This window comes from Motacilla alba, chromosome 1A (assembly GCF_015832195.1).
Source record: "Motacilla alba alba isolate MOTALB_02 chromosome 1A, Motacilla_alba_V1.0_pri, whole genome shotgun sequence".
NCBI lineage: Eukaryota > Metazoa > Chordata > Aves > Passeriformes > Motacillidae > Motacilla > Motacilla alba.
In genome coordinates, this window is record NC_052031.1 from 41,732,575 (window position 1) to 41,759,342 (window position 26,768).

A 26,768-nucleotide genomic window follows, 5' to 3' on the forward strand; every position below is an offset into this window, starting at 1 on the left:
TCATTAAATATGAAGTTAAACAATACTCTCAAGATGCTTTAGCATGGACTATTCTTACTTAAAATGTCCCTAAGTCCTTTCATGTATTTTACAGTATTCCTTGCCCAAGTCATGTCCAAGGAACTTCAAAGCCTTGAACTGTTATTTCTAATGTACTTTTGATTCGCTGAGAACTTCTCTCTAAAAATCAGATAAATCAGTGTATAAGTAGGGAGAGAGCCATGAATCATTTCAGGGTGACCTTAAGAAGTTATTAGCATTTGAATGAGTTCTCATTAACTTTCCACAAATGTTTAAAAAAAAACAACCAGAAAACATAGTACTCTGGGGTATGTAAAAAAGTGAAAGAACATAAAAAATGTTATTATAAAAGGTATTTAAAAGGATTTATAAGCACAACCAGAAAGACATTGCTTTCTATTTATTTCTATAACTTCAAGCTTTACACCACACAGCAAATAATAACATTTACTTTATTTTGTTGGTTTTCTGATAGGTCTCAGCAATCCTTCCTCACGTTGGGAATAAAGACAGGCAAAAAAATGTCCACATAATAAAATGCTGTACATGGAACTATCCTCCATATCAATTTCTATGTTTAAACCAAAAAGCCTTTTAAATGGCACGATCTAAGCACATATTTTACTTCTGCAGCAAGACTTTGTGTTTGGGTTTTTTTTGTGTTTGTCACACAGCTAAACAGGAAGTAGTTCTCAGAGATAAATGTACACCTGTAAATACAAATTTTAAGTGAAACAATATACCTTATCTCATTTTCCTCTTGATAGTCATGACACTGTGTAGTTTCATCACTTTCTGGTCTGGATTTGGGATGTATTTTCTAGGAAGAAAATGCACTAAATATAAATATTCTAAAGCTGTAAATATTCTAAAGCTTTCTTTAGTAACTAAAGAATTGTATGTTTCAATTTGCTTCAGATGTTCAATATTAAAATCATCTTGCAAAATGTAGGCTAAACCTTGATCTCTAACATACATCTGCTACTGATATAAATTCTAGTATTGAAGTTTTTGTATTGTAGGCAGGGGCATAAGGGCCAAAAGCAAAAAAAAAAAAAAAATCCTTTCTCAATATACAATAGGAGAAATGGAAAATTGGGTGAATCACACAATTTTTGTTTCCAATTAGAGAGCGATCATGCTGATAAGACAGGATTTGCACTTTGATGGTAGAATTCAAGAATTTGACACACAGATTTACATCTGCAAGTCGCAGTTAAGTGGAGATCAAAAGAGGTATCACTTGCTTTCAAATACAGAATGGTTCTCTTATTCCCACCTCCCCACAGCTAAGAAATGAAGCATCACTATGTAAACAACTATGTGTAGTTTCTCCTACCTTCCAGTATATGGCTCCCAAAATAAAGCCAATAAGGAGAGACAGCAATGATGTCAGTGCTATGCTGATCCCTTGCAGGCTGGAGCTGCTAATGAAGCCAAGTGCTTCTTCTGTAATTAAAGATACTCTCATTAGTGAAGACAGATTTATAGCAGAAAACTGTCTTCAGGGCAACACTATTAGCAAGAGCACTTTCATGCACCACCTACATAACAGCATCTTGAATAGCAATACAGATACTTCAAAGTGCAATGTACATGAGATGCACTTCACACAAAACCTTACAGAAAAATTTTTGACCACGAGGATGCTCCACCCACTTCTGAAACAAGTGTTGAAAAGTACCAACACCAATTATTTTTTTGCCATTTGTAGAGAATAATCTCTTTCCCGCACTTCAAAGTTTTGTATTTCCTAATTTTTAAAGGTCTTACTTTGAAACACAAACCACTATTTGGAAAAGAATATATACCAATTCATGCATTTGCACTAGTTCCATCAGACAGCTCCCACTGACTGCAGGCACTTTGTCTTCCCACTAATCAATGACCAACATGAGGGCTCTCAGGGGAGGTTAATTTAACAGAATAAACCTGATCTCTTCTAAAGCTTTCTGGAAAGGCACTGCTGACTTCAGCAAGATCAAACCCTTGTACCTTGAGGTTTAACAGTGTTAAAGTTATTTGGTTATTACCATTTCTTGATAGCATTTAATATTTTGTATAGAAGAGCACCAATCCTATTTTATGTACACAAACAATTCCATTCCCCTCACTGGGAGCTGTATGCATGCTGAGACTAAAATTTGTCCCTTAGGTTATTCCATCAAGAGCAGGATGTGGAAAGTCCAACAGAAACACCTGGGAACCCTCCTTCTGAAATGCAAAGTGAACCACAGGAGACTGGTATTTTAGACATTGTTCACCCAGGTTTGGTTCATTTCAAACTGGGTGTCTGCAGCTCAAATGGTGGGTGTACTGACAGATTACAGGAAAAGAACTAAACTGTAAGCACTGGAAAAGTGTAGGTGATTGGATACATAGAAATGAAAATGAACTGACAGCACTCAAAATTTGCGTGACTCATGCAAACAGCAAATGTCTAAGTACATACAGTATGATATTCTGGGTCAAACAAAATGTGTTTAGTACATTATTAAACAGCCTCCAAGAAAATATGTTAATTTAGAAAGAAGTGTTCTTACAATTAACTAGCAATTCATTTTCAACTCTCAGATTTTCTTGTTGGCATTTTTCAAGTTTTAGACAAATATTCTTTTTATCTCTGAAATTCAGTTGTGTTTTCTAGGCTCAATGTTGTTAGAAATAACAAGACAACATAAAGTCCCTATCTTATATATTCGTATACTACATACATCTCTGTGTCTTATACACTGTTTACAAAGTCGAGATTCTGACTGCAGGGGCCTCAGTTTCACCTATATCTGGTAGATTTGGCACACTAAAAGGAAACATCAGTCAAGCAGAACTGATGTCAGCTTACTGTGAAAGAAATCTGTCTACAGAAGGGAAAGATAGCAGACAAAGTTCTAGAGAGGTGAACATCAGCTGAAAAAGAGAGGCTAGTGATTATTCTGCCTCTCTCTGCTTAGACATTAAAGCCAAGCACAGACATTAACTGGGGAGACATAACCTTTCTAACTTTCTGTCTCAGATTAGGCACAGAGGATGTTTGCTTGCAGAACTGATCTGCAAGAAAACTGGGCAAAATCAAGTGGGTGAAGCCAGCCTGAACAACCCTAGAAATGCTCTCCTGTTGTCGTTTATCTGTATTCTCAGAAGAAAATTCTGATATTGCTCTTGTGCTCTAAGCAAGTAAAAAGCAATCCTCATTTGCCTAATGCCATTCTTCTCAGTGAGAGACTACTGAGTTTTACAGCTAAATTATGTAAATCATATGGGGATGGCCTATGTTTTCTGGATTCCACCCTGCAAAATTCAGAAAAAAAATTAAAAAAGTGAAATATAAATCAAAGGAAAGACTCTTCAGGTCATGTAGAGCATAATGTGTTTGATAACATGTTATGGTAGAGTGTATAACCTCAAAACCCTCTGCCTATCAGCAGTGCTGGGCAGCATGTTATAGCAAGCATGCTGTTTTTACATGAACTGCGAGAGAAATGTTCTGTATGCAGGATAATCAGTGATAATTTTGTACTTTTGTTTTTAACAGTATTTTTCACAAACTTACTGCAATTCAAGGCAACAGAAGAGACCCCTTTACAATGAGGTATCAAAAACTGGAAAAATCTGATTTCTGAAAAGTTATCTCCAATGCAGATGATTTCTTAATCATCTGTGGAAAACTGAAAGGAATTTATAATTACCTTTCCATGTGGGGACATGCAATCCAGGCATCGAGCCTAAATACAGTCGTATTGTGACACTCTCCTTAGCCTACCTTTTAAAAATGACAACAGATTTTCTTTTCCTCAACATGACAGTGTATGAATTAATTTGAAAGTTAAGTAATCCATAACTACCTTAAAAAGCAAGCAAAACCAGAATATTTAATTTCACTTTCAAGTCCATAAAAAATGCTCTTGAAAGATCTGGGGAGAATGAAATGAGTCATGGCAGGTTTCTTCATGTGCCTTTTATTTATATTAAAATTTAAAACAGAACAGGCTAAAGAATTTTCAGTCTGGAGAACCTCCCAGGGACTTGTCTTAATGAAGAAAATGGAGAGAAGGAAAGAAAGCTGACTACCACAGGGACCTTTTCCTCTGTTAGAAACTTTGGAGCTCTACACAGAAAGATTCTGATTCCCATCAGTTGTAAAGGCAGAGGAGGAGAAGGAATAGCAGGAACCAGGTGTACCAATAACTTTATGAACTCTTTGGGCAACGCCAGAGGAACTGCTGACTCTATCCAGCAGAGTGAAAAAAGGGAGTGGATGCAGGCCAGCATCTCTCAGAGCTCTCACTCTGTATCTGGTGGAAGATTCCCTAAGGAAGTGAGCTCATTTGATGCTGATTTACATACAGTCTTCATGGACATTGGGATATTAAACTGTTAACAAAATATATTTACATTAAAAGCCACTCAGCTACACAATGAAGTTATCCAGCTGCTTCATACCTTGAGCCATGGGTGCTTATGATTGAAAGCAATGGCTTCTTTTATTTTTTTTTTGCTGTATATGTCTCAAAGGAATTTCCAGTTTACCTCTGCTCAATTCCAACACAATTACCATAAGATCTTATCTGTAAAAATGCAGAGCAGCTCTCACCTGTTCATTAGGGTTTTCCATTAACTATTAAGTTGGAACAAAGGAACAAAGGCACAGAAGGCAGCACCAATTGCATTAAGACATGGGTGAACATTTTAAAATTGTTGTGCAATTACTGAATTAAATTATGGTATTTTTTACTTAATTAAAAAATGAGACCTTCTTCCTAAAAACAGTTACAGAGATCTCTGTGTTTACATGTTCTTTGAGCTACTCAGTACTAAATAATAGGGCTAAATTATTGTGAGGAAATTACAGACAAAAATGTAAGGAGGCAACACTGAACTCTTAATGAAATTATAAAGAACGTTATGGCATTCAATTGAAGGAGAAGTTTTAGTCACAGCTAGTAAGTTCAAGCTTTGATAAGAGCAACATGAAATTCATCTGATGGCTTCAACCACTGAAAGAAGAGATTAGGACTCAAGATTTCTTATCCTGAACCTTCTTCTTTACATAGGAACCATCTCATCTACATTCTCTAGACAATGTGTGGTATAATCATGCAGAGAAATATGAGCAAGACTGGAATTTTAACAGCTAATTTGAACTTCCATGCATTACAGTCAGGTAACACAAAGAGGAAAAAATAAAGCAGCCTAAATAAATTTGGGATGGTGGTGGTAGTCTTTTCAGAATTTTATGAGAAAAGAGAAAAGATCTTTCTGCTTTTGAGAAAAGATGAAGCGGAAACATGTTACAAGTCTACATTCAATATACAAAAATGAATAAAGCACTATTACCATTCAAAAAACAATTAGAATAGCATAATTGTTTTATTTTTCATTTGGCTGGGCTAAGACTTTTTGTGTATACTTAGTTGAGATTCTACTCTATTATTGTACTTTAATTTTATTGTTGTGTAAGAACAATGGAGTAATGAAATATGACTCAACAAAAGTAGCAAAAATAAAAATCTGTAACTTAGCTAATTTATATACAATTTCTATGATATTTCACAGATTATTTTATTGGATGATGCACTTCAGGTTTGTCTAAGTTGAATTTAGAATTGGGGCAATTCAAGTCATTTGACTACACAGACTGTATTAATAGATTCAAAATAAATTAATTTGGAGGGGTTCTTTTGCAAACACTGAACGCTTCTAAATGCTCTAGAAACTGTTAAACTGAAAAATAACTCAACTTAAAACTGTTTAAAATTAAAGGGTAATTTAAAAAAAATACTGTAGTTTGTGTCTGAAGATGCTTTTTTTCAGGCTCCCCCTCTTCTCAATGTTTTCCTTTTTGAAATTTGAATTTAGTGGTGCTTTTCTGAGAACAATACTGAAGCCAGAGGAATGCTATGCTGGGAAGACATCATAGAGGAAGTATTAAGGTCTATTCACTGTCGTTCATTCCAAGAAAGTAAGGATTAACTAAAACCAAAATTTCCTCAGCAAAACTACTATTGGCACTAAAGGCCATCTCAGGGACTAAAACCGCTATGTCAATAAAGATTCCACAGCTCCCTCTCTGCAAAAAGCCTCCAAACGAGTAACTACAGTGTAACCAGTCAGCATCCAAATTAATGTAATTTAATCTGATTATGAGTTCAAACTGTCCACACACCCAGCCAGACATGCAGTCCTCATGTCATTTCTACATAAGGCTGTTAACTGATATCCAATTTTCCAATAAATTGCTTAAGAGAATGATAATCAGTTAAAACACACCTGTACAGCATATGGTAGCCAAGCAATTTATTGCATTATTTTAATTAGGCTTTTTTCCTACTTGATTATCAGTTCCAATTATAAAACAAGATTAATAATCCTGCTTCTGCACTCTCCTCCACAGTAGAGACACAGGTGCCACACTCCACTGCACTGCCTAGCATCCCTCCTCCTGTCACTGTACTGGGTCAAACTCCTTTCATCTGAAATACTCCTGTAATCTGTCTGTCTTTTGGCTTCTTGATCCTTTCCCATTGCTTCAGACCGTGGCTGAATATTTTTCCTCTAGCAATGACAGCAAAAATGATCACATGTTCAGACCTGAGAGAGAGACAGGTATGAATACATTAACCCCTTCCTAGTGCCTCAGAGTTGGCCCTGGGCTCTTCAGTTTATTTGCAGACAGCTCTATGACCTCCTGGCAAGAAATCTACCACAGTGAGTCTTCTCTTTTCCAAAGACTCAGGCTGGCAGCCAGGAGTGGAGGGGGTTTTTTAATTCCTTCTGTTCTGAGGGTTCTGGGCTGTGATGACTTAAGACCTACTCTTAATTAGAAAGCAATCAAGAAGGGCTTCAAATCTGATAGCAGCTGTGAGCCAACTAAGAGGTAGCATTCATGGTGCTAAAAGCCCATAGGGTAACTAGATTACACATTCCAAAGAGAAGGAGCATGAGAAAAAACTCAGGCCTAGTAGCAACTGTGTCACCAACAGAAGCTACCATTGTGCCCACTAGATTACATCAGGCTGCCCCTCTGCACATATTTCCTCAAGCACAGGGAGTACCAGTCACATAATTCATCATCACACATTCAGATAACATAGATGTTTGTGAGGTGAAAAGGTGAAATTGTAAAGAGACCTATGTACACGTTGTCATCTTGACGTGTCTGGGAAACGACAACAAGGAAATAACAAGGTTAAACTTTGATCACCATTTCAGGAACCTCTAAGGAAAATCCCCTCTTGTTCACGTGGGAAGCTCCAGATAGTGTTCACCTTGTTGTACATGATGTCACTAAAAGCCCCTGAAACTTCACTGACTCCTTTCACCTCAGATGTCTATACCCTTTCTGACCTCATGATAGGTAATGTTGAGGCTCTTAGAGCAACCATTCTAGACTTTTATCAGGGAGGTGTCATGTAATAAGTGACCAAGACAGATAAGAAAGGTGGACATGAGTATGCCAGAGAGAAGATTACAGCCTGCCAGAAAGGTAGTGACTTTGTCATTAATCCCAAGCAAAAGCACGCTGACTTGTGGAGGTGGCCCTACTGCAACTACACCAAACAAACACGGGCACTGTCCTCAGGGCTGGTGTAGAGCTTGGTTGGGATTGACAGTACTCTCAAAATGCAATGTACAGGTATCCTCTTTGTTCACGTGAGTACCCTCATCCAATTTAGCATAGCTATTCTGTTCATTTGGAGCAACTTCCTTTTCTGAGAGTTAAAAGAAGGTGTCTGGCCAAATTTTCTGAGGCCATATGACTAGTGAGACCTAATGACAGACAAAACGAAGAGGCCTGCCCTCTCCAAGTTGTAGATTGCTGTCACATAATTGTAACTTGATAGCACCTCTACATTTTGATTAGATAAGTTCATTGCATTTCAGTATGACAGCTGAGAAACACATGGTACACCATCAGGAACATGTAACTTCCCATTAATTTGCACAATTAATGACATTCTTTTCCTCTGAGCTCTCACAACCAGCTACCAGAATAAAATGGAGACATATATTCAATCACTTGTACTTACTGTTACTGCTAGTGCTACTGCCAATGCTGTCATTCCTAAGAGAGCTGGCAGCAACAGGAGGAAACAAAAATGTTTTTGTGACAGCGACTCTGGAATCTAAATAGAAAATGAATGTGTCAGAATTATGAAACTTAAAATACAGTTCCCTCTATATAAGATGATGGGCTACAGGACTTCTCTAATGTGGCTATGGGGCTGTTTTAAAAGCTGGCTGTAGGACTGTTCATAAAGTGGATTAAGCCAAAAAAGGCAGTTTTATTAAGAAGCAGAAGTGTCTACATGCTGAGCTGCTGCTGAGTAACTAATCTGGAAAAGCAGTTACTGCTTACAAGTTCTTAAGTTATGGCACTGATCTGCTTCTAGTTACTACTAATGTAACCGTACAACTGGGCACATTGGCCTAATTAAAAAGCTAATATCTGTCACTAGAGAGAGTAAAAGAAAAGGTAATACAGACCCTCCATTTACTGGAAGGATAAGAAAGAGCTCCAGGAGCTTGACCTGAGCTTGTTAAAATGTTCAAATTAAGTAAACATTTCCCTGTTCAGAAAAGTGGGATGAAATTGAAGGTGACTTGAGGCTGTATGATTTACAGCTTGTCCTAACTTCCTCTCCTTTCAGTTGTGCAGTCTTAGGCTCTTTTACTGCCTTATAAAACTAAATAGAGCATTAAGAGAAGGTAAGAAGGACAATGTAAAAAAGACAATTCAGGATATATTTTGGATGAATAGAAACAGAGCAGCATAATGCAAGGTTATTTTGATTATACTGAGAAATGATGTATCTAGGAGTGATGGCACTAGAACTTGACTTCGAACAGAAACACAACCTTCAGTGTCAGTAGTTATTTTAACTTGCAGTAAGAAGGTGACATGGAGGCATGGTATTGGATCTTTACCATCTCTGAAATCCAAGGAAAATCACATATTTATATCTGCTTAGATTCTGCTCCCCAAAAGCAGACCCCTCTTACCATTCTCCGGTGTTCCTACTGTTGAAGGCAGAATGCAGTCATTCTTATCCAAACTGTCTGCAGAATCTTTGTAGACCTCAATGGTACTATTAAAGTGCCTAAAAAAATCCTCAGGAATGAAGTGACCTTCTTCATAAAGGTGACCATTTTCTTTTACAAAATCCTAGAGTAAAATATAGAATTCAGCTTGAAGGAAGGTCAAGGGAGATGATTATTTCAACACCTCAACAAATGATAAAAATACCCAAAGATGATACAAAATCATTTATATTTTTAACCTGCAGATAACCAGATTAGCTGTATACAATCTTCATAAAACAAAGAAGCCTTCTGATCGGAGGATTTCAAATTAGCTTTGCAAATAGAAATGAATTATTAATACAGTGTTGCAAAATTGCTAAGGAATGAAAGACAGTCTCCCATCCTATACTGAAAACCAAGAGACTTTTTAAAATTCCCCTCATTAAAAAACACCCCTTGATTTCACATTACTTTGGAAAGTTCCACATAGTCTTTTAATCTCAACACATGAACACAACAATCATTGGTATTGTCATCAAGATGATGGGGAACAAAATACAATAGCTGGGGTACACCACTGCTCAGAAACAGGCTGAGATCCCTGATAACAGACCTAAAAATAAGAGCAACTATAAACAAGGAAGCACAAGGAAGCTCAGTCACTTTGAGGTCTAACAGACACGTTTGTTTTGCCAGACTAAACAACGTGATTGAGATCCATGATGATGATTGACGGTTTGTTTTTTTGTTTTTGTTTTTTTTTTTAATGTCAGCAAGTCAAGTTTGGCCTGGGGTTACTCTGTACTCTTAGAAGGAGGACAGTGCTAAGAACATGGTCTAAGTATGTCCTAGAGAAAACCTCCTGGTTTTGGCTCCAAAGTTATGTTGTGTTTGATGCTGAAAGTACTAGACTTAAGATCATTATTCTCTAAGGAAATCAATAGCTAGTTGTTTTGCTGAACTACAGGATATTTACTTTTCCATTCTACAAAATAAAATTCCTCTTCCCCAACCACATCCCAGCTGAGTGCTTTGAATCATCAGGACAAAAACAGAAAAGAAAAAAAATATATACAGTGAAGATTGGAGATAATTCACTTTGAAATGGAAAAGTAGGGAATGTCTAAACACTCACAGCAGTGCAATGCAAATACATAGCAAGTTTACAAGGTTATTCTACTCTAAAGGCACTTGAGTGTTTTTCTTATTGGACTCATTGTGGGTGTTGAAAAGCTGCAATTACAAAAGCTAAGGACTTAGGCGATAAAAACAACTGTATATGGAAGATAAAATACTTGCTCTAAAGAACATGGTGTATTTTACCTGTTCTATTCAGTGGGACAAAACCTTTGACTACAGAACTTATTTTTAATTACTGATAGTATAGTCAGTTCTAGATAACAGACTAGAAAATTAAATTCTTCCCCCCTTCCCTGCCTGCACAGAAAATCAGACATCTCTTGAGCCAGAATCCTTCCAGCTGCTGTCAGAATCCAGAAGAACATGGAAATGGACCAATGTCTCTGGTCTTTGCTGTGCCTTTATATAAAAAAGTTAATTAAACCATAGAGAAGCTTTCAGAGCTTCACACACTGTGATACATACTAAGAGTATATTAATAACTTTAACCAAATCATCTTTAAATTTACTTTAGATCACTAGTAAAATATATCATTTAAGCTGGATACACAAGGAAGATTTCTGCTAGCTTCAAAAAGATCAGAATGAATTCATTATCTTGAGGAAGATCACTGCATTTCTGACTTTAAATAACTGCATACAGGTCATTGTATATACTGTAATTCCTTCTAAGCCATTTTTCTTTGAAACAGGAGATAAAAATTAACCAATGTTAGCACAGTGTACTCAGTGCATTTCTAAACAAAGTAGGATTTCAGATGCACAGGAATAGAAATGAAAACAAAAGCCTTGGAAATTCCTAAACTATTACTGAATATTGTGCAACAGAAAGTAAAAAATAAGTATCCAGTACAAAAGCTGAAACTCTGTATAAAATTACCTTGTTTTTATCAAAAGCAAGGCATGCCATAAGATCATTAATTATCCTTGTGAGATTATTGATGATTGAATAGTTGCTTAAAACATCCGACATATCTGGAATATCTGAAAATTTCTGGAGAAGATTATGTAGACTCCTTGAAAATTCAGGCACCATCAAATGCAACCAACAGTGACTGGGCTGTCAGGGGATAAAAAGAGAAACAGATGTAAACTAAATTGTAAAAACTAGTTAAGCATCTCAATGTGCAAAAGTAAATTAGACTGTTCTTTCCAATTTAAACTATCTCAAAAGTATAAATTCTTCTTCTTTAATGTGACCAATTTTTTCTTCAGTCCTTTTGGTAATATTTCTATTCTCACTGATACTAACGTATTTATGTTTGTCTGTTAAATGTCATCCCTTCGTTAAATTCTCAATGAATTCTAAGTGTCACTGTGGTGAGCATTTGAGCCTTGGAATATATTACTATGAACCCTAGTCCATGCTTTCCTTAACCTATTTATTTTCTTTTCAATTCCTATTGCCTTAAGAATTCTTTAAATATCGGTTTTTATTTATTGTTGTTACCTTACATGACTCAGTTAACCCTAAAGATCCTTGATTTAAATTTCTTTTCAGGAGGGTTTTCATAAAAAAATTTGCATGAAATCCCTATGTGCTTTTATCCCCCTTTAAACTGGTAAGCTGAGTTAATTCTTTCTCTTCAGCTTTTTCACTAAATGCCATTACTGGGAGCAGTTTCTAGATCTAAAAGCCTTTCTTCTTCCACAGTCTTTGATAACAAAAGTGTTCTGCACAGCCTGTCACGGTATGCACTAACACCTATGCAATTAGTTTGCAGACAAAGTTTGTACAGCTGTTCACATGACTGAAACCTGGTAATTCATCATGCTGCCTTAGAGAAAGTCATTAACTTCTTTTACTTAGGTATATATAACATACATAACAGTAGTCAAATAGAGGAAAAAGTCACCCAGCCCAGGAAAATCCCTAACATGGCATGACCAGCAAAAATACAGGTAATGCATAAGTCAGAACTGCAATTTGTACCTGTAAATACCTTCCCAATAAAAGCTAAATTTTTAATGGCAAATGTTATGAAAATTTATTCCATATATGACATTATTTTTCCAATATTAGAAATGTCTCATTAAAGCCTTCCAGATACAAAGATCTTAGCCCAACAAACCCTAAGTACTCTCAGTATCACTAAACCAGTTTCCAGTTGCAGTACAGTGGATAGGCAGCACCCACTGAATCCACCTTCTGCAACACACAGCAAATGTTTGGCAATGTACACACTTCTAAGCTTAATCTCATTTACTTAATTTCTTCAATAAAATTGCATACAGATTCTTAAAAAAAAATAAATCCACAGGTGTTGTTCTGCTTTGATGTGTAAATGTTTCTGACAAGAAAAAATACACTTCACATTTCTGAAGACTAATCAGACTATTAGGCTTCCAGGCTTAGAGAACCAAATGTAAATACATTGTTCAGCTCCACCTGAATTTCCACTTCTGTGTACAAATCTCTCACACAATGATAACCTGTGTCAAGTAAGTGATATACCCTTTTGCAATTATCTCAACAATGACTTAAAAAAGAAAGAAACAGAAAGCAAAATGGATAGCATTTATCTTGACTCTGCTTCACCTTTTTCCTTCGAGGACAGCAAGGTGAGGGGGGTGGCAGAAGCAAATAAATCAGAGAAATCTTGTTGAAACATATTCTGTTCAAGCAGTGTATGTTGTGCCATGTCCCACTGCCTCCACGAGACAGGCAATGCATTTTCTTTCCTCTGCTTTGGAGTGGGAACTCTGACAAAGAACCAACTACTGTGCTTCCCTGAACTGGAAACCTCGAAAACCTTTTCCTTTGAGGTTTTGTGGGTGAGCATTATCCTCTGGCAGGGACTAGCATAAGCTTGATGCTTCTTCTAGTGAGCATTTGGCAACTCCAGCAGGGAGTCTATTTTGTTGCTCCTGTGGTTTAGCATGCGTGTGGGAGTCTCCTCTAACTGAACTGTTCTGACCTACAAAGCTGTATTTCACATAAGCTCTAAGTTCTCTTTTCAGTAATGTCAAGCTGTGCAATCACTTGCTATGTCAATACCTACCAAAAACGTGGATAAAACTGCTCTAATTGAAAAATATGACATTATTTGCAAAGAGAAATGGAGGCTCACTCTCATATTTTGAGTAAACTTTGACCAAGATTTACATTTTAGGGCAATTGCAAATGTGATTGTCCTTGTACTTCAGGGTAGCTCTCATTTGGCTTTTACTTTCTACAGCTGTGTAAAAGTTTAAGTGTTATCTCCTCTTCTGAATTCAGCCCTTTGCTGTCATCTCTGTCTTTTAGTCTTCAGGTTTGACTACACAGTTTACTCTATACAAGACTACTTTTAAAGCCACTCAGTTGCCTTGAGCTAGTGCATAATGCAACAACCCTTCTGTTTAATGGATGGGTCAGTCTGTTCCTGTTACATGCACTACACTGGCTTCCCATCTGCTTTATGTTCACCCTGCCTTCCTACCTTTAGTCATCTACATTTGGGACTTGCTACCTTGGGTACACTTCCCACTTTAAGCACGCACTGAAGATTGAAATCTATTTTAAAAAAATTGCAGAGCACCATTTCAATCCCTTCAGAGTTGAGCAAAAGGCACTTACTTTAGGCAAAGCCATGGGTTTCCCAGCTTGCATGGACCAGAGCAAAGCCTTCTTATTCAGGAAGCCCTGCTGTGGTATGCATAACACAACCTGAAACTCCCAGAGAGGAATTTGGCAAAGTGGTATCTGAATACTGCTGAATACTTTCTCCTGCAAAGGCATGTGGCCAAGAGCTGTACCTGCCATTACCAAGACTGAAAGTGCTGTGCAATGGGAACATGGAAGTCTCAGCTCTGAACTTCTCTTCTTCCTTTTTATTTCTTGGCTGCTTGTTGTAAATGTAAACTGGATCTAAATTACTGAATCTTAATTACTGGATATGATGCATCAAGATGACATTGCATTGAAAAGAATGGAAAAGAATCTGCATACTGGCAGTCAAAACTGTTCCATGGAGAGAGGCAAGAGTGAGAACAACCAGGACTCATTGCTCAAGCAGGTTTCCTGGCCTTCTTCATCTGCCAACACCCCTAAAAGTGCAGCCTCAATCCAGCCCAAGAGCTAATGGGCTGGAAGCTGGGGAAACAGCACTCAAAATACAGCTGTCCTCCATAGATGTGAATATCATCACATCAGACACCAAGATCAGTGAATTTCAAAAAGGCCAGCAAGTCAAGGGATGGTGGCAGCCCATCTTGCTTCCTTTTTCTCTAAATATTGGATTGTCTAAGAAATGGAAAATTTTCTATTAGTTTTATTTATATAGGACCTAGTACCTGACATCCATAGCATTTACTCTGCAGAATTTTCCAGTCTAAAGAACCAACTTTAAATTGGGTTTTCCAAAGTACTCTAAGTTTTAGTGAAAGTCTCACGCTTCCAGCAAAACTCTTAAGAACACTTCTGCATCTGATATAACCCTTCATAACCTCACAACTCAGGGCCCTTCACTATCCTGCAGCCTCCTTTTCCTCCTCCCATCTTCTTGTTATTCAGGATTGAATGTTGCTTCTGGCATAATTTTCCAATAGCAATAGGGAATATTGCTAGATTTGTCACATTGTTGTAGGTTAGGATACATTTTTATATGTGTATCACATACAAATTGAATTTTTACAGTGAAAACTTTGTACAGACCAAAACAGCTTCTTACATCCAGTAGATATTTTTCAGCTACTGATGTATGTGTACCATGATTAATTCTTAAGACAGGCACAGTGCTGTTCAGTTTAACTGACAAAATCATAATTTTCTTACTTTTTTCCTTGCCTTAAAACAATATAGCATTCAGCATAATTTGTACTTTCACCTAGTTTCCTTTTCTCCTTTTTATTGCAATGTATGCAACAACCAAGTTTTCAATACAAAACTTCAAATTTTTTTTTTGCTAAACTGAGGAAAAACAAAAAATATGTAGTGTATTGATCAATAAAATAATATGATTTTAAAATAAAAATGTTATATAGTTTTAAGATGTATAGATTATGCTTATTTTAAAGTATCATTATGTATTAAATATGGGATTATAAAGAAAGAATAACACAAAGTATGTTTGAAATTCTACGGGTTTGTTTAGTTACTGACACCACCATTTGCTGAACCTGGGGTTCTCTTCACTGGCTACTTAGTATTTGTTGTGCTCTAATGGCGTTTCCACTGGCTGAAACAAGAAGGACTTCTAGAGTATGTTTCAAAGTGCAATTACAGAGAATCTATTTCTTTAAGAAAGCAATATTTTTCAATTGACACAATGAAATAATATTGAAGAAATAATAACACAATGAAAATTTGACTTTTCACAAAAAAAAAGTTTAAAAATTTAATATGAAGAAATACTTTCCTAGAATCCTTGTAATTAAAAAAAGTTTTAAGGGACTGCAGGAATGGCTCTACATTTCTTTTAAATAAATAGTTGGGAACCACATGAAAAGTGAAATAAACATTGTTTAACTGTAACTTGCTAGGACATAGGACTAGGTACAGAATGTTACAGCCATCACTGGTTCCAGTGGGCTATTTTATTGGGAATAACCTGAAGTGCTTGTACATACCAGACTATCCATCTTCGGGACATATTTAAGGGTTATCATATAATCATTTGGGAGATTTCCAACCTACAATAAACAGATAATAAAAATGTTATTACTTACTACACAAAGTAAGACTTTATTTCCATTACTGCATTCAACAAAATCTACCAAATATCAACATAAATTTTCAATAATTTACCAGGTGCAGGCAAAAAAATGATTATTTACATAACCACTTTCCTGTGGAACTGCTATTGACACTTATTTACTCACAAGTAAATCCATCTTTCCACAGCTCTGCAATATGCCCACATCTGATCTGATCATGGTCAGTGCTACCGCTTCCCAGCAGCGTTAAAGTCAACAATGGGTTGAGAAGAAGTGATTTGATGTTTTTCCTTACTGCAGAAACTCCACTGCCCTTCCGTCTTTTAATGCCTTGAAGTGTTTACATGACAACTTCTACTGTAGAGAGTAGAGGACCCAGAAGTATCTAGCCCTTTTTCCTTCAAATAACATCCAACTGCTACATGCATCTGAACCTAAATACTTGCCTGCCTTGTGCTTAGTTATATACCAGGTCAGAAAAACACTTGAACACAACTTTAACTTTGGAGTTGTGTTTCTTACTAATGACGAGTAATATCATTATATCATAGCAATGTCCTGGGGCAAAGGAGAACTTCCACACATGTAAGCTGCAGTTTTGCAGATGGGAGTGAGCATGAAGTGTGCTGCAGCAAAGACAAAGAGTGGATAAAGCGTTCCCACTGAATTATCCTATACAATCTGCCACAGATGGGTTCCAACACTACTGTGAGACATGGTTGGAATGTGCTGGACTGGGAGATGAACAGTCCAACAATCACTGGACGGCCACAAATCCACAGTCATTTGAAATATTTTTTCAAAAGCATCATAATATGACGCTTAATTATACAATAATCTATCTTCTATCAATGAAAACGTCAATTGATACTTCTCATCCTGGTTTGAAGTCCACATAGTCTAAAACAATATGCACAGATGTAGCTCCTTTGGTGGAAAAGCATTTCTAGTTCAGGTTAAAGATCATTCTGTTATGGATGCTTTTGATTCTGCTGCTATAGCAACCAGCACAGGGATTTCTTTTCCCCTGAGCAGTTTTTAGGTAGTATTTTGTTTGGCAAAACATAATGCTTTATTTCTTAATTAAAAGTTTGTTTCAATTAAAAATTAAACCAGTTATTTCAAAACATTATGGTTCTAGAAATGATCAAAGGCAATGCTTATACACAGCCAAACAAAAGTGAATTCCAAACATTTTTTAATTTATGTGGGGTAAACTACAATTTTTCAGCTCAATGACATTTTTTTTTTCTCCAACAGCTTTAGAACAGTTACTTAAAAATTTCCTCCCATAAATCAGTTTTGTTTCTTCTTTTATTCTTCTTTTATTTTTATACATACACATTCCCAAAGCAGAAGCACCACTAAAATTCTCTATATTAATTTCTATTTACCTGGCATTTTGGGGAGTTGATTTAAGATGCTATAAATACTGAAAAATATTTCAATACATTTGTTCTTTCTTTGGAGCATCAGATTTATTCTACATCCTCACCCAAATTTTTTGTTATTCCTTTCTTTAAAACATCACAGCACCACAGCATACTAATAGGTATTCAATTTTTTTTCTAACTTCCTTTGCATGCCTGGAGAGGTAGGATTAGCAGCACTTTAAGCAGCAAGATAGTGAAAATGCTACTCTATGTGCAAAGTTTCCCATACTCACTCTAGAGGGATTACACACTTAGCAATGCCAGCAAAACCACTGTTCTTTAAGAAAGGTCACTGGAAGATTAAATTAGTTCTATATCAATGAACACTACAAGAACTGATATGCATTATGTATACAATCTACTTTCCTGGCATCAGAGCCTCTCAAGCACTTTTCACACACAGTTAAAAAAACTTAAGTGCCCAAGAGCTCTTACACCTTCTCAATCAGAGCTGGAGCAAACAGCTCAGCCTCAGATATTTCTCTCCTTGACAGACTGTGAATCAGATAAGATATTTTTGAATTTACTACTAAAAATGAAGATCACTGGGAGGAGGGTGTCAAAGACAAAATACATGCACTGCCTCAAGACAAAACTTGTTAAAGTTTTGTTGACTGAAGTCCACATGTCAGATGCTGTGCTGGTAAACGATGGCTCTCAGTCAAAGTGAGGGAGTTACATTTGTATCGCACTTGGGCTTCCCAACTCTCACACAGAAAATAGGGTAAAGTCCCTGATGTAAGAGTGAAAGATTTGTCTATACTAGGTCTGCATTTTGTACTCCTTGGCTTTGCTGAAATGTATCTTGAAATTTTGTTGAACACTAACCACCAAGACTCTGATCCAAACCCAGCCACTGGATGTTCATCTGCTGAAATGATCCTGAAAGGAATTAATGGACTCTGCCCACCCACTCGGTGCAGGGTGTCTGGCTGCTGTGGCTTCCAACAAGGAGCAGATGACAAGGTGGCTCTGACCTGCCTGAACAAAGGTGTCTGGAAAAGAACTGTCCCTTGAAACCACCTGAGTCCTAGAATGGCTTTTTTATTATAGAGTTCCTCTACTCAACTCCACGAGTACAGTGACAAATCTGGGGGGCCACAAAACGCCTGCCTGCACAACTTACCTTGATTTAAACAGAAGTAACAGTTTTGATTATTATACAGAATGCCAATTGATTATCCTGCAAAGGAACACAGAGACCCAAAAGCATTGAATTGCTATTAAAATGTCATGAAATTTTTCTCTGATTTAGTGGCTGTGTGTGATTGCAGACATCCTAACAGGCTGAGAAAAACTGAAGAGTAGGGAATCTAGACTTATGTCTTTAAATCCATATAAAACCAACAGAAAGTGCTACATTCGCAGTTGTAACAAAATCTCAAACTGAGGAATGTAAGATTCCTTTTGACATATAGAGGTCTGAATATTTAATACAGCACTGTTAACACTGCATAACCCAAACATGTTTTAAAAAATGCTCATGGTCACATAGATGTGGAGATGAAAAAAGGATATAAAAGTGATTTAGGTCCCATAAACTACTCTTTCATTGCAACAGCAGACATGAGAGATGACCTATCTGCAGTCACATCCTTTGAAATGAGGGCTACTGCTCTTGAAAACTCCTTTTATTGTGATTGTTATGAAAATTATAAGGAGACAAGCAAAGATATAATTTATACACATATAAAAGATAAAGTATGGTAATAAAGTAAAATTACTGATTTCCATTGTCAGTGGGGTTTTTTTTAATCTGAAGGATATGATGGAATATAATGGGATATTTCCTTTTGGATATAATTCCTACCTTGAATTTCTCTTTATTTATTTCCCTTTTCCTGTTCTTTTCATAGAGTAATAGAATGGTTTGAGTTGGAAGGGACCTTACAGACCATCTGGTTCCAACTCCCTACCATGGACAGGGACATCTTCCACTACACCAGGTTACTCTGAGCCCCATTCCACTTGGTCCTGACACTTTTCTGGGAAAGGGCCGCTCACCACTCCTGTGAGCAACCTGCTCCAGTGCCTTGCCACCCTCACAGTAAAGAATTTCTTGCTTACATGTAATCTAAATTTCTCCTCTTTCAGTTTAAAGCCGTTCCCCATTGTCCTAGCACATGCCCTCGTCAAAAGTCCCTCTCCAGCTCTTTCCCACTGCTTCCCTGGCTTTTCTTTTCCTGCAGGAGCTTCCACTGTCTGTCCTTCATCTCCGCAATCCACTCCATCTCATCTGCTAATGAAGCAGTTAATAAAATCTTCATCATTTGGCTTAAGACAACATGATAACGATTTCCGTTCACACTTTTTACAGTCATAGTGGCAGATTATTTGCAGCATAACAACTCTAGATCATTTTTTATAACCCCTTCACTCAGGAGAGTTAAATCCATTTAAAAATAAAAACCAAATGAGGCAGAGAGTGTAAAGTACATATTTACAGCAAAGATGTAATGTGAAAGCAAAGTATTTGACAGCATGTCTTAAGCAAGGAACTGGTCAGTAAATCCTGACTATTGTTTGGGTTTCCATCATTCAAAAGAAGAAAATTGCTTTAGAGAAGTAGTTTATGGAAGAAGAGGTATTTTAGATTTTGTTAATGGATGAAACAAAAATATGTAGGTATATTCTGTACATACTGCACAGCTCAGTGAAAATTCTATTTATATGTAGGTTTTGATGTTCATATTTAACAAACATATATAAAACTGAGTCCTAATTCTTATGCAAAATCAAATTACAGAGATGCAGCTTTCTGCTGACTTACTGTGCTGAGAAGAACAATGGGGACAGACTTTATTGACAGGTGCTGCAATTACAGTTTCATACTATGGAACATTTGCTCATCAAGTAATGTGCTTCCCTCCAGACATCTTCATTACAAAAGAAGCAGGAGGTCACATGATGAGTAGTGCAGAATGAATACTCTCTAAATACTTTCACTCTCTATAGGTATGACATTATGCTCTTTTAAACTTCTCACCATTAAAAAACAAAAATGATTGTTCAATTGTTCTTTGCTTCTTAGGATCATTTTACTTAGGATATAGTCTTCATATGACAAAATTATATTACCTAGATGTGAATAAATTTAATCTTACAGAATATACAAGCCATTTTTTAATGGAGAGATACCAGTCTGGTTTGGCCTTACATTGACTAATGCTCAGAAACCTTATGGTTATTGAATTTCTTTCTCTCCAATTCTTTATTCTGGTGTGAGTCTAGCATGGTGCTAGTGAAAATCCAGACTAAGACCACTGAAAACAAGTTACATCACATATCTGTCCTCAATTTATTACTCAAAACAAAGTTGATTAGGCAAATGACCCACATTTTCAGGCACTGCACAGCATGCCTTACTTATTCTCCAATAGCTTAGGCTTAGTAGACATCTAACATCTATATCCACTCAGGGTCTTGACTGAGGCATGTTCTCATATCCCTATAGTACAATAAAGTTGAGCAGAACACAGCCACAGTCATGCTCAGGAGTTTTCTACAAGTGACGTAGAGGGTTTATAGTACCAGTTTACAGCAAGCCCAGCACCAAATAAACAAAGACTGGAAGACTGGATAGGGAATTGTGGCACTGTTTAGCAAGCTGTAGGTGCACTGCAGTAGAAATGTGGGGGGGGGAGTGGCGGCAGGGTGGGGAAACATACTGGAGAAAAAGCCAAATGAGAGATATGGATTCATACTGCAAAGAACTTTAGCATGAGATAGGAAGAGGATGGGAATCTGCCTGGAGTTCATCAAGGAGCATTTTTTCTGTGACCACAAACAATGTAACAGATACCATGGAAATAATGAGGAGAAGCTGAGGGCAAACTCAGCATGTGTTATGACAACACAGACAGTGTTAATAGTACCTTTGAAGATAAACCCAAGAAGCTTGCCATTGATAGTGGAAAAAAAAGAAGGAACAGCTTGAAGGAAATAAGTAGAAGATAAAGGGTCAGAGCAGCATGTGAACAGACAGAAGAGAAAATTACAGAAGCTGAAGCAAGAAAAAGATTTTTCATAGACTGGATTTTTATCCACGAAGAATTTGGAAGAAAAATGTACTTGTTTATCCAGAGAACTACACATTTTTTTTTCTCCTATTATGACAAGAAAAACAATGAAAGTTTTAAAAGTGAACTTTGAAGGGACTGTGAAGCATCAAAAGCCAAATCAGACACCTTTGTAGAAGACCTGAATGGCTGGGGAGAGATGGTGATGAAACTTTACAGTGAGGAGAAATGGCCCAGGACAGACTAACGTTTTGGGGAGATGAAAGAGATCGTACTCTGTCTCTGAGGAGGATTCATGCCAAACTGAAGCTAGGCTCTAGTTATGTTTGATAATTTGTGATGAGACAGGAGAAAGAGAGGCCAATATCCTTAAGTGATGGGATTTGTGCACTACTGCTGAACAGATAGTTTATTGCACACAGAGACGGGGCTATACTCACGAATGTGGACAAAAAGGGTTAAAGAACATTACAGTCTGGCTGAGAATAAAGCATTAAGGAACAACTATTATATCACTGTATCCAAATGTGACAGAGTTTGTGGATAACATCTTAATAACTATAAGCAATAACTGTACACATAACACTTCTGTGAAATCCTCTGGGCTACAATTTGTTCTCAGTGTGAAAGGGAAGGATATTTATTAAAGACCCTATGTTCTACAGGGACAGATTCTTTGGATGAGGGAAGAAATAAAACTCTTACTTAAAGGCCCATAGAATCTCCAGACAAAAGGAAAGACTGGATGTTGTCTACCTTGAGTTCAGTAAAACCCTTGATACTGTCTCCCACAACTTACTCCTGGAGAAGCTGGCAGCTCATGCTTCAGACAAGTACACCTTTCACTGCGTAAAAACTGTCTGGATGGCTGGGCCCAGAGACTGATGATGAATGGTGCCACAACAAGGTGGTGATTAGTGTTCCCCAGGGCTCATTATTGGGGTCAGCCAGTATCAGTTTCTTTATTTCCTTTATTGATGATCTGGACAAGCTGACCAAGAACACTCTCAGTCATGAAGTTGGGTGGCAGAGTTGATCTGCTGGAAAGTAAGAAGGCTCTGCAGGGGGAGCTGGACAGGCTCCATTAGTTGACTGGGACCAGGTGTCTGAGGTTCCCAGGTACTGCACTCCTCACAGCTCTACCCTGTGCTACAGGCTAGGGGAACAGTGGCTGCCTGGAAGAAAAGGACCTGGGGGTGCTGGTTGAGAGCTGGCTGAACATGATCCAACATGAGCCCAGGTGGCCAAGAAGGCCATTGGTATCCTGGTTACTGTGGCCACCAGGACCAGGGAAGTGACTGTCTCCCTGTACTTGGCACTGGTGAAGCCACAGCTCAAGTCCTTTGTCCAGTTCTGGGCCACTCACTGCAAGAGGAGCAACGGAGAAGGGCAGCAAAGCTGGGAAAGGGTCGAGAGAATGTGTCATATGAGGAGTGGCTGAGGAATTGGGTTGAATTTTGAAGATACACATCATCAGAATATCACTCCTTAATTCAATGACTATATTGTGTTTCAAAAAGTAGAAATGGTACAAAATTTTTACTCCAATTTGCAAGAGTCATAGGGTCTCCTGAACAATATTTTTAAGTAATATCACATTGGAGTCCTTTTTATATGTACTAAGGATATAGTTCATAGAGCATTAAAAAACCTGTACTTGCTACAAAGTAGTATGATCAGTCAGTATTCTCTGTAGGCTTCTCTCTTCTCATATTCACTCTGTCAAAGTTTTGTTTCAAAAGTACTTTAAACCTCATTATATATTTTTAAAATTTTGTTCTCAATGTCTAGTTACCATGTTGTAGAATTTCAAAAGAGAATGATCAACATGCTTCAGTCACATTAATTGAAACGAAGAGTTCTTATACTAAATTGATGGTACTAAACTTATTTTCACCCTATCCTTTTAATTCTCAAGTGACTTTATTGAAATGATTTCTGCAAATATTAACACAGACAAAGCAGGGAGACAGACTTGCCTCAAAACAACTCATGCAACTCAAAACAGAGAGAATCTATGTGTCTGGGACTTTGTACTTTCTGCATCTCTCTATTATTTCCCCAACCCGATGCATCTTTGAACTTGTTTGGAAAGTCGACCTCAATTTTGCATTTGTAGGGTGATCTGAAAGATATGGGTCTATGTCAGGAGAATGACCACACAGCATCCTCATGGAAGTGCCCAAAGAAGCTCAGCCCAACCCCACTCTACTCAAGCTTGGCAGTAGCAGAAGAACAGTGCAACCTGGACAGTGTGATTATTCAAGCTGCTTGCACATTTTTTGTAATCTGTATTTATATGATCTTGAAATTTAAATTGTACTACAGGGAAAGTTAAAGCGTTTGTTTTCAGGACACAGAATTGACAAAAAGTTATTACTATCCCTGCACTACACAATTTCACCAGCCCTCACAGGAATTCTGTTGTTCTTGCATGCTTTCAACAGGTTTACATCAAAGCTTCATACTCTTCCAAGAGATGAAATATTATCTGGAATAAATATGCCAATACTTCTAAATTCTGCCTAAAGGGACTAATTTGAAGCACTAAACATTTAAGTAGGACTATAGAGCACACCTAGAGATTTACACTATGTGCCAATGTGTATTAAAAGGACCAAAGAAAACAAGTTAAGAACACTTCACAGGCAGCAAATGCTAGGGGTTTTAATATAAGTGTTTGACAATAATAACACTGATGTTGCAACTCTTTTCCCACAATGAAACCACAATTTTCAGCTAGATTCAATATGCAGATGAAGATATGCTTGTTAAGTATTCAGTATATATTATTTCTTAGAAACTTAGGTGTTATATCCTGCACTACTGCAAAATAGCATAATTATTAACTTCAGTGTAGCTAAACACCAATTGACTTCACAAGCAGATGCTGTTTTTCAGGTTAATGCAGTAGTAAATTAAGTAACAGTTAAAACTTCTTTAAATGAATTTAGTTTTTATATGAAGATGTGAGTCCTTCAGACTTAAACTTCTGGGTACAGCAAGCAAAGAAACATATAATGCGTGTAACCCACTCACACCCAAAGACTGCAAAACCTGTTCAATTGTTATTGCTTTGATTGCTACAATGATGTCTAATACCACACTATTTTTATATGTGGCACTTGTCTTTCATATACCCAAGGTAAAGACTTCTGCTTCAATTCAGCTCTGTTTGCTGCCAGTCTGCTCCATGCAAGTCAGTAACACAAAGACAATAATCTTTCATCTGCATGGGGAACAATCTGCTCGGAAAGAATGTTTGAGGAAATAAAGATTTTTGGCAATTTTTACTGAAGTTTGGAGTCAGGAAACTACGTATGTACATACACTCCTTTTTGGTCAAGGTAATCTCTTGAATTAACACTGGAACTACTTTCACTGCAAAAAAAGGTTTTGTTCAAGTGACAGATGTCGATGGATTTTCTTTTAATATTCCCCTAGTTCAAATACAGATTTACTAACTTTGCTTAGAAATAAATGTAAGGGCCCTTAGACACTATTTTTTTAACATACAGAATAATGTAAAATAAAAGGTACTTACCAATTTTGCAATGTCATTCACATCATCTGTGACTGGATTCCCGCAGGAACTCTGGGCTTTGACAAGAGGATTAAGTAGGAGGAGTTGAAGACAAAAGCAAGTGATAATCCAAGTCTGTTTAGTAAAGAAGAAACAAGAAACAAGAAACCCCAAATAAGCAGTCGCCAAATATGAAGTAACAAGAGATTGTAGTAATGTTTTTCATATGTGCTGTCTAGAGGCAACAGTACTCTTCATCATTCATGAAGGCATACTTGTACCATTTCAGTATCATCTTCATGGCAGGAATTCACAAAAATGCACTTAATTGATCTTTTCTGGAAGCAAATATCTTTAGAGTGTTAATGGAAAACCTAGTGTTGAGCCATTAGGTTACTTGCACAGGATCATGCTTAGCTGGGTTTTTGCAAAGTTTATGGATACCAAAGAAGAGAAAGATAAAAATCTTGCAATATTCTTTATCATCAAAATACAATTGATTATATACTTGTCATTCACTTGATAGACCTGTGGCTCTAATGTGATAAATGATAAGGAACAAAATTATACCAGACTACATCAAGACAAAAGGAGAAAGTTCATAATAACAGTCATTTCATCTGAGTTCTTAAACTGCAAGCAAACCCACAGCTGGACTCTGCCCAAATACTGACATCTCAAGCAGCAATACAGTACATCTTTTCCAAGTGACGTGCTCTGGCCTCTCAGAAGTGCCAGCTTGGCTTTGGCACTACATTCCCCTCCTAAATCCTGTTGGAAACAGCAATGCAATGTACTGACATAGGCTTGTGAGACTCACACAGAAAAGCACCAGATAACTAGCTGCGATGCACCTGGGTGTCTCCTTGGCTACACTGCCTGAACTTCCTCGCCTTCTGTTATTCCTTGTGCTTCACTGGTTTCCCACAGAGCCCTGTGCCAAGTTTAAGCTGCAGATCCCTATTTCCAGAATGTTAAAGCATTTAAGTTATGGATAATCAAAAGTTGCCTCGGGTTGTGAAGCTTCTTCTGCCAGCTGACTGAAGCTGTCAGCAAAAGCCGATGATGGTGTACATTTATGGCAAGTATGGAATTTGCCTGTGCAGGCTCCTCAGCCTCCATAAGGGCAGGACTGAGATCAGGGCTTGCTTTTGCACAAAGTAGGATGCAGCTCAGCCTCGTCTGTTCTGTGTGACAGGTAGAGAACTCCAGCCTCCACCCCCACCTTCATGTGCTCTCCAACCTTTCAATTTAAGAGCAAAGCAAACGAAACAACAGCAACACAATTCTCTAGGAAAACAAGAGAAAAATCACAGATTAAAAAGATGTATCATTATAGTAATCTAGATGGCCTAAGAAAGAATGATAATAAAGATTGCTCAGGAATTTCATAAACTTGACAGAACAGTGCCAGGCACTTTAGCTAAAAGAGCTGTTAAATGACAAGAGTAATCTCTTTCTTGTATCTTTTATCTCTTAAATCTTGTATCTATCCTACAAGTAAAAGGTCGTTTGCTTTCTTAGAATACAGCTTCCTGACATATTTAGGTAAAACCAGTGTGGGCTGCTGGTAGAAAAGACAATCCAGCTTCCTCTCCCTACCTCTTGCACTGGCAGTGATGGTTTAGTCAGTTGTACCAGGCAGACAACTTCCATTTTTGTTTTCCTGTAGTATTTTTCAGCTTTCTGATCCAAGTAACTGACATAGCTAAAATGCCCTGTCAAAGATGAGACAAGCCAGGACTGCTGATTTCAGTGGAGCCTGCACTTGCCTTTCCCTAAATGTACCTTCAGACACCACAGAGGAAGAAATCAAAAGTATTCTGAGCAAAGTGCATTTACAATACGTATGTCTTTTGAGAATGTCTCTTGCTTCCACAAAACTAGCATTTAGAGATAATTTTATTTTAATATTTGTACAAATAATTACTGAGAATAATTACCAATGTGAAGGATTGAGAATAATTAATAGTT

At 37.2% G+C, this 26,768-nt stretch overlaps 1 protein-coding gene across 2 annotated transcripts in view; it reads right to left on the reverse strand.

The window, feature by feature from the left end:
- The window catches only part of KITLG (KIT ligand), a 56,944-nt gene that overhangs the window by 5,982 nt on the left and 24,194 nt on the right, over nt 1–26,768 (reverse strand). Inside the window, exons 2-8 of one of the 2 annotated variants that reach the window (XM_038153920.1) lie at nt 24,816–24,929; nt 15,733–15,795; nt 11,063–11,242; nt 9,022–9,184; nt 8,049–8,144; nt 1,361–1,470; nt 765–841 (exon numbers count right to left, since the gene is read on the reverse strand). In XM_038153920.1, coding sequence (XP_038009848.1) covers nt 765–841; nt 1,361–1,470; nt 8,049–8,144; nt 9,022–9,184; nt 11,063–11,242; nt 15,733–15,795; nt 24,816–24,929 — 803 coding nt within the window. The remainder of the gene's footprint in view (nt 1–764; nt 842–1,360; nt 1,471–8,048; nt 8,145–9,021; nt 9,185–11,062; nt 11,243–15,732; nt 15,796–24,815; nt 24,930–26,768) is intronic. The other variant, XM_038153921.1, reaches the window with a different exon arrangement.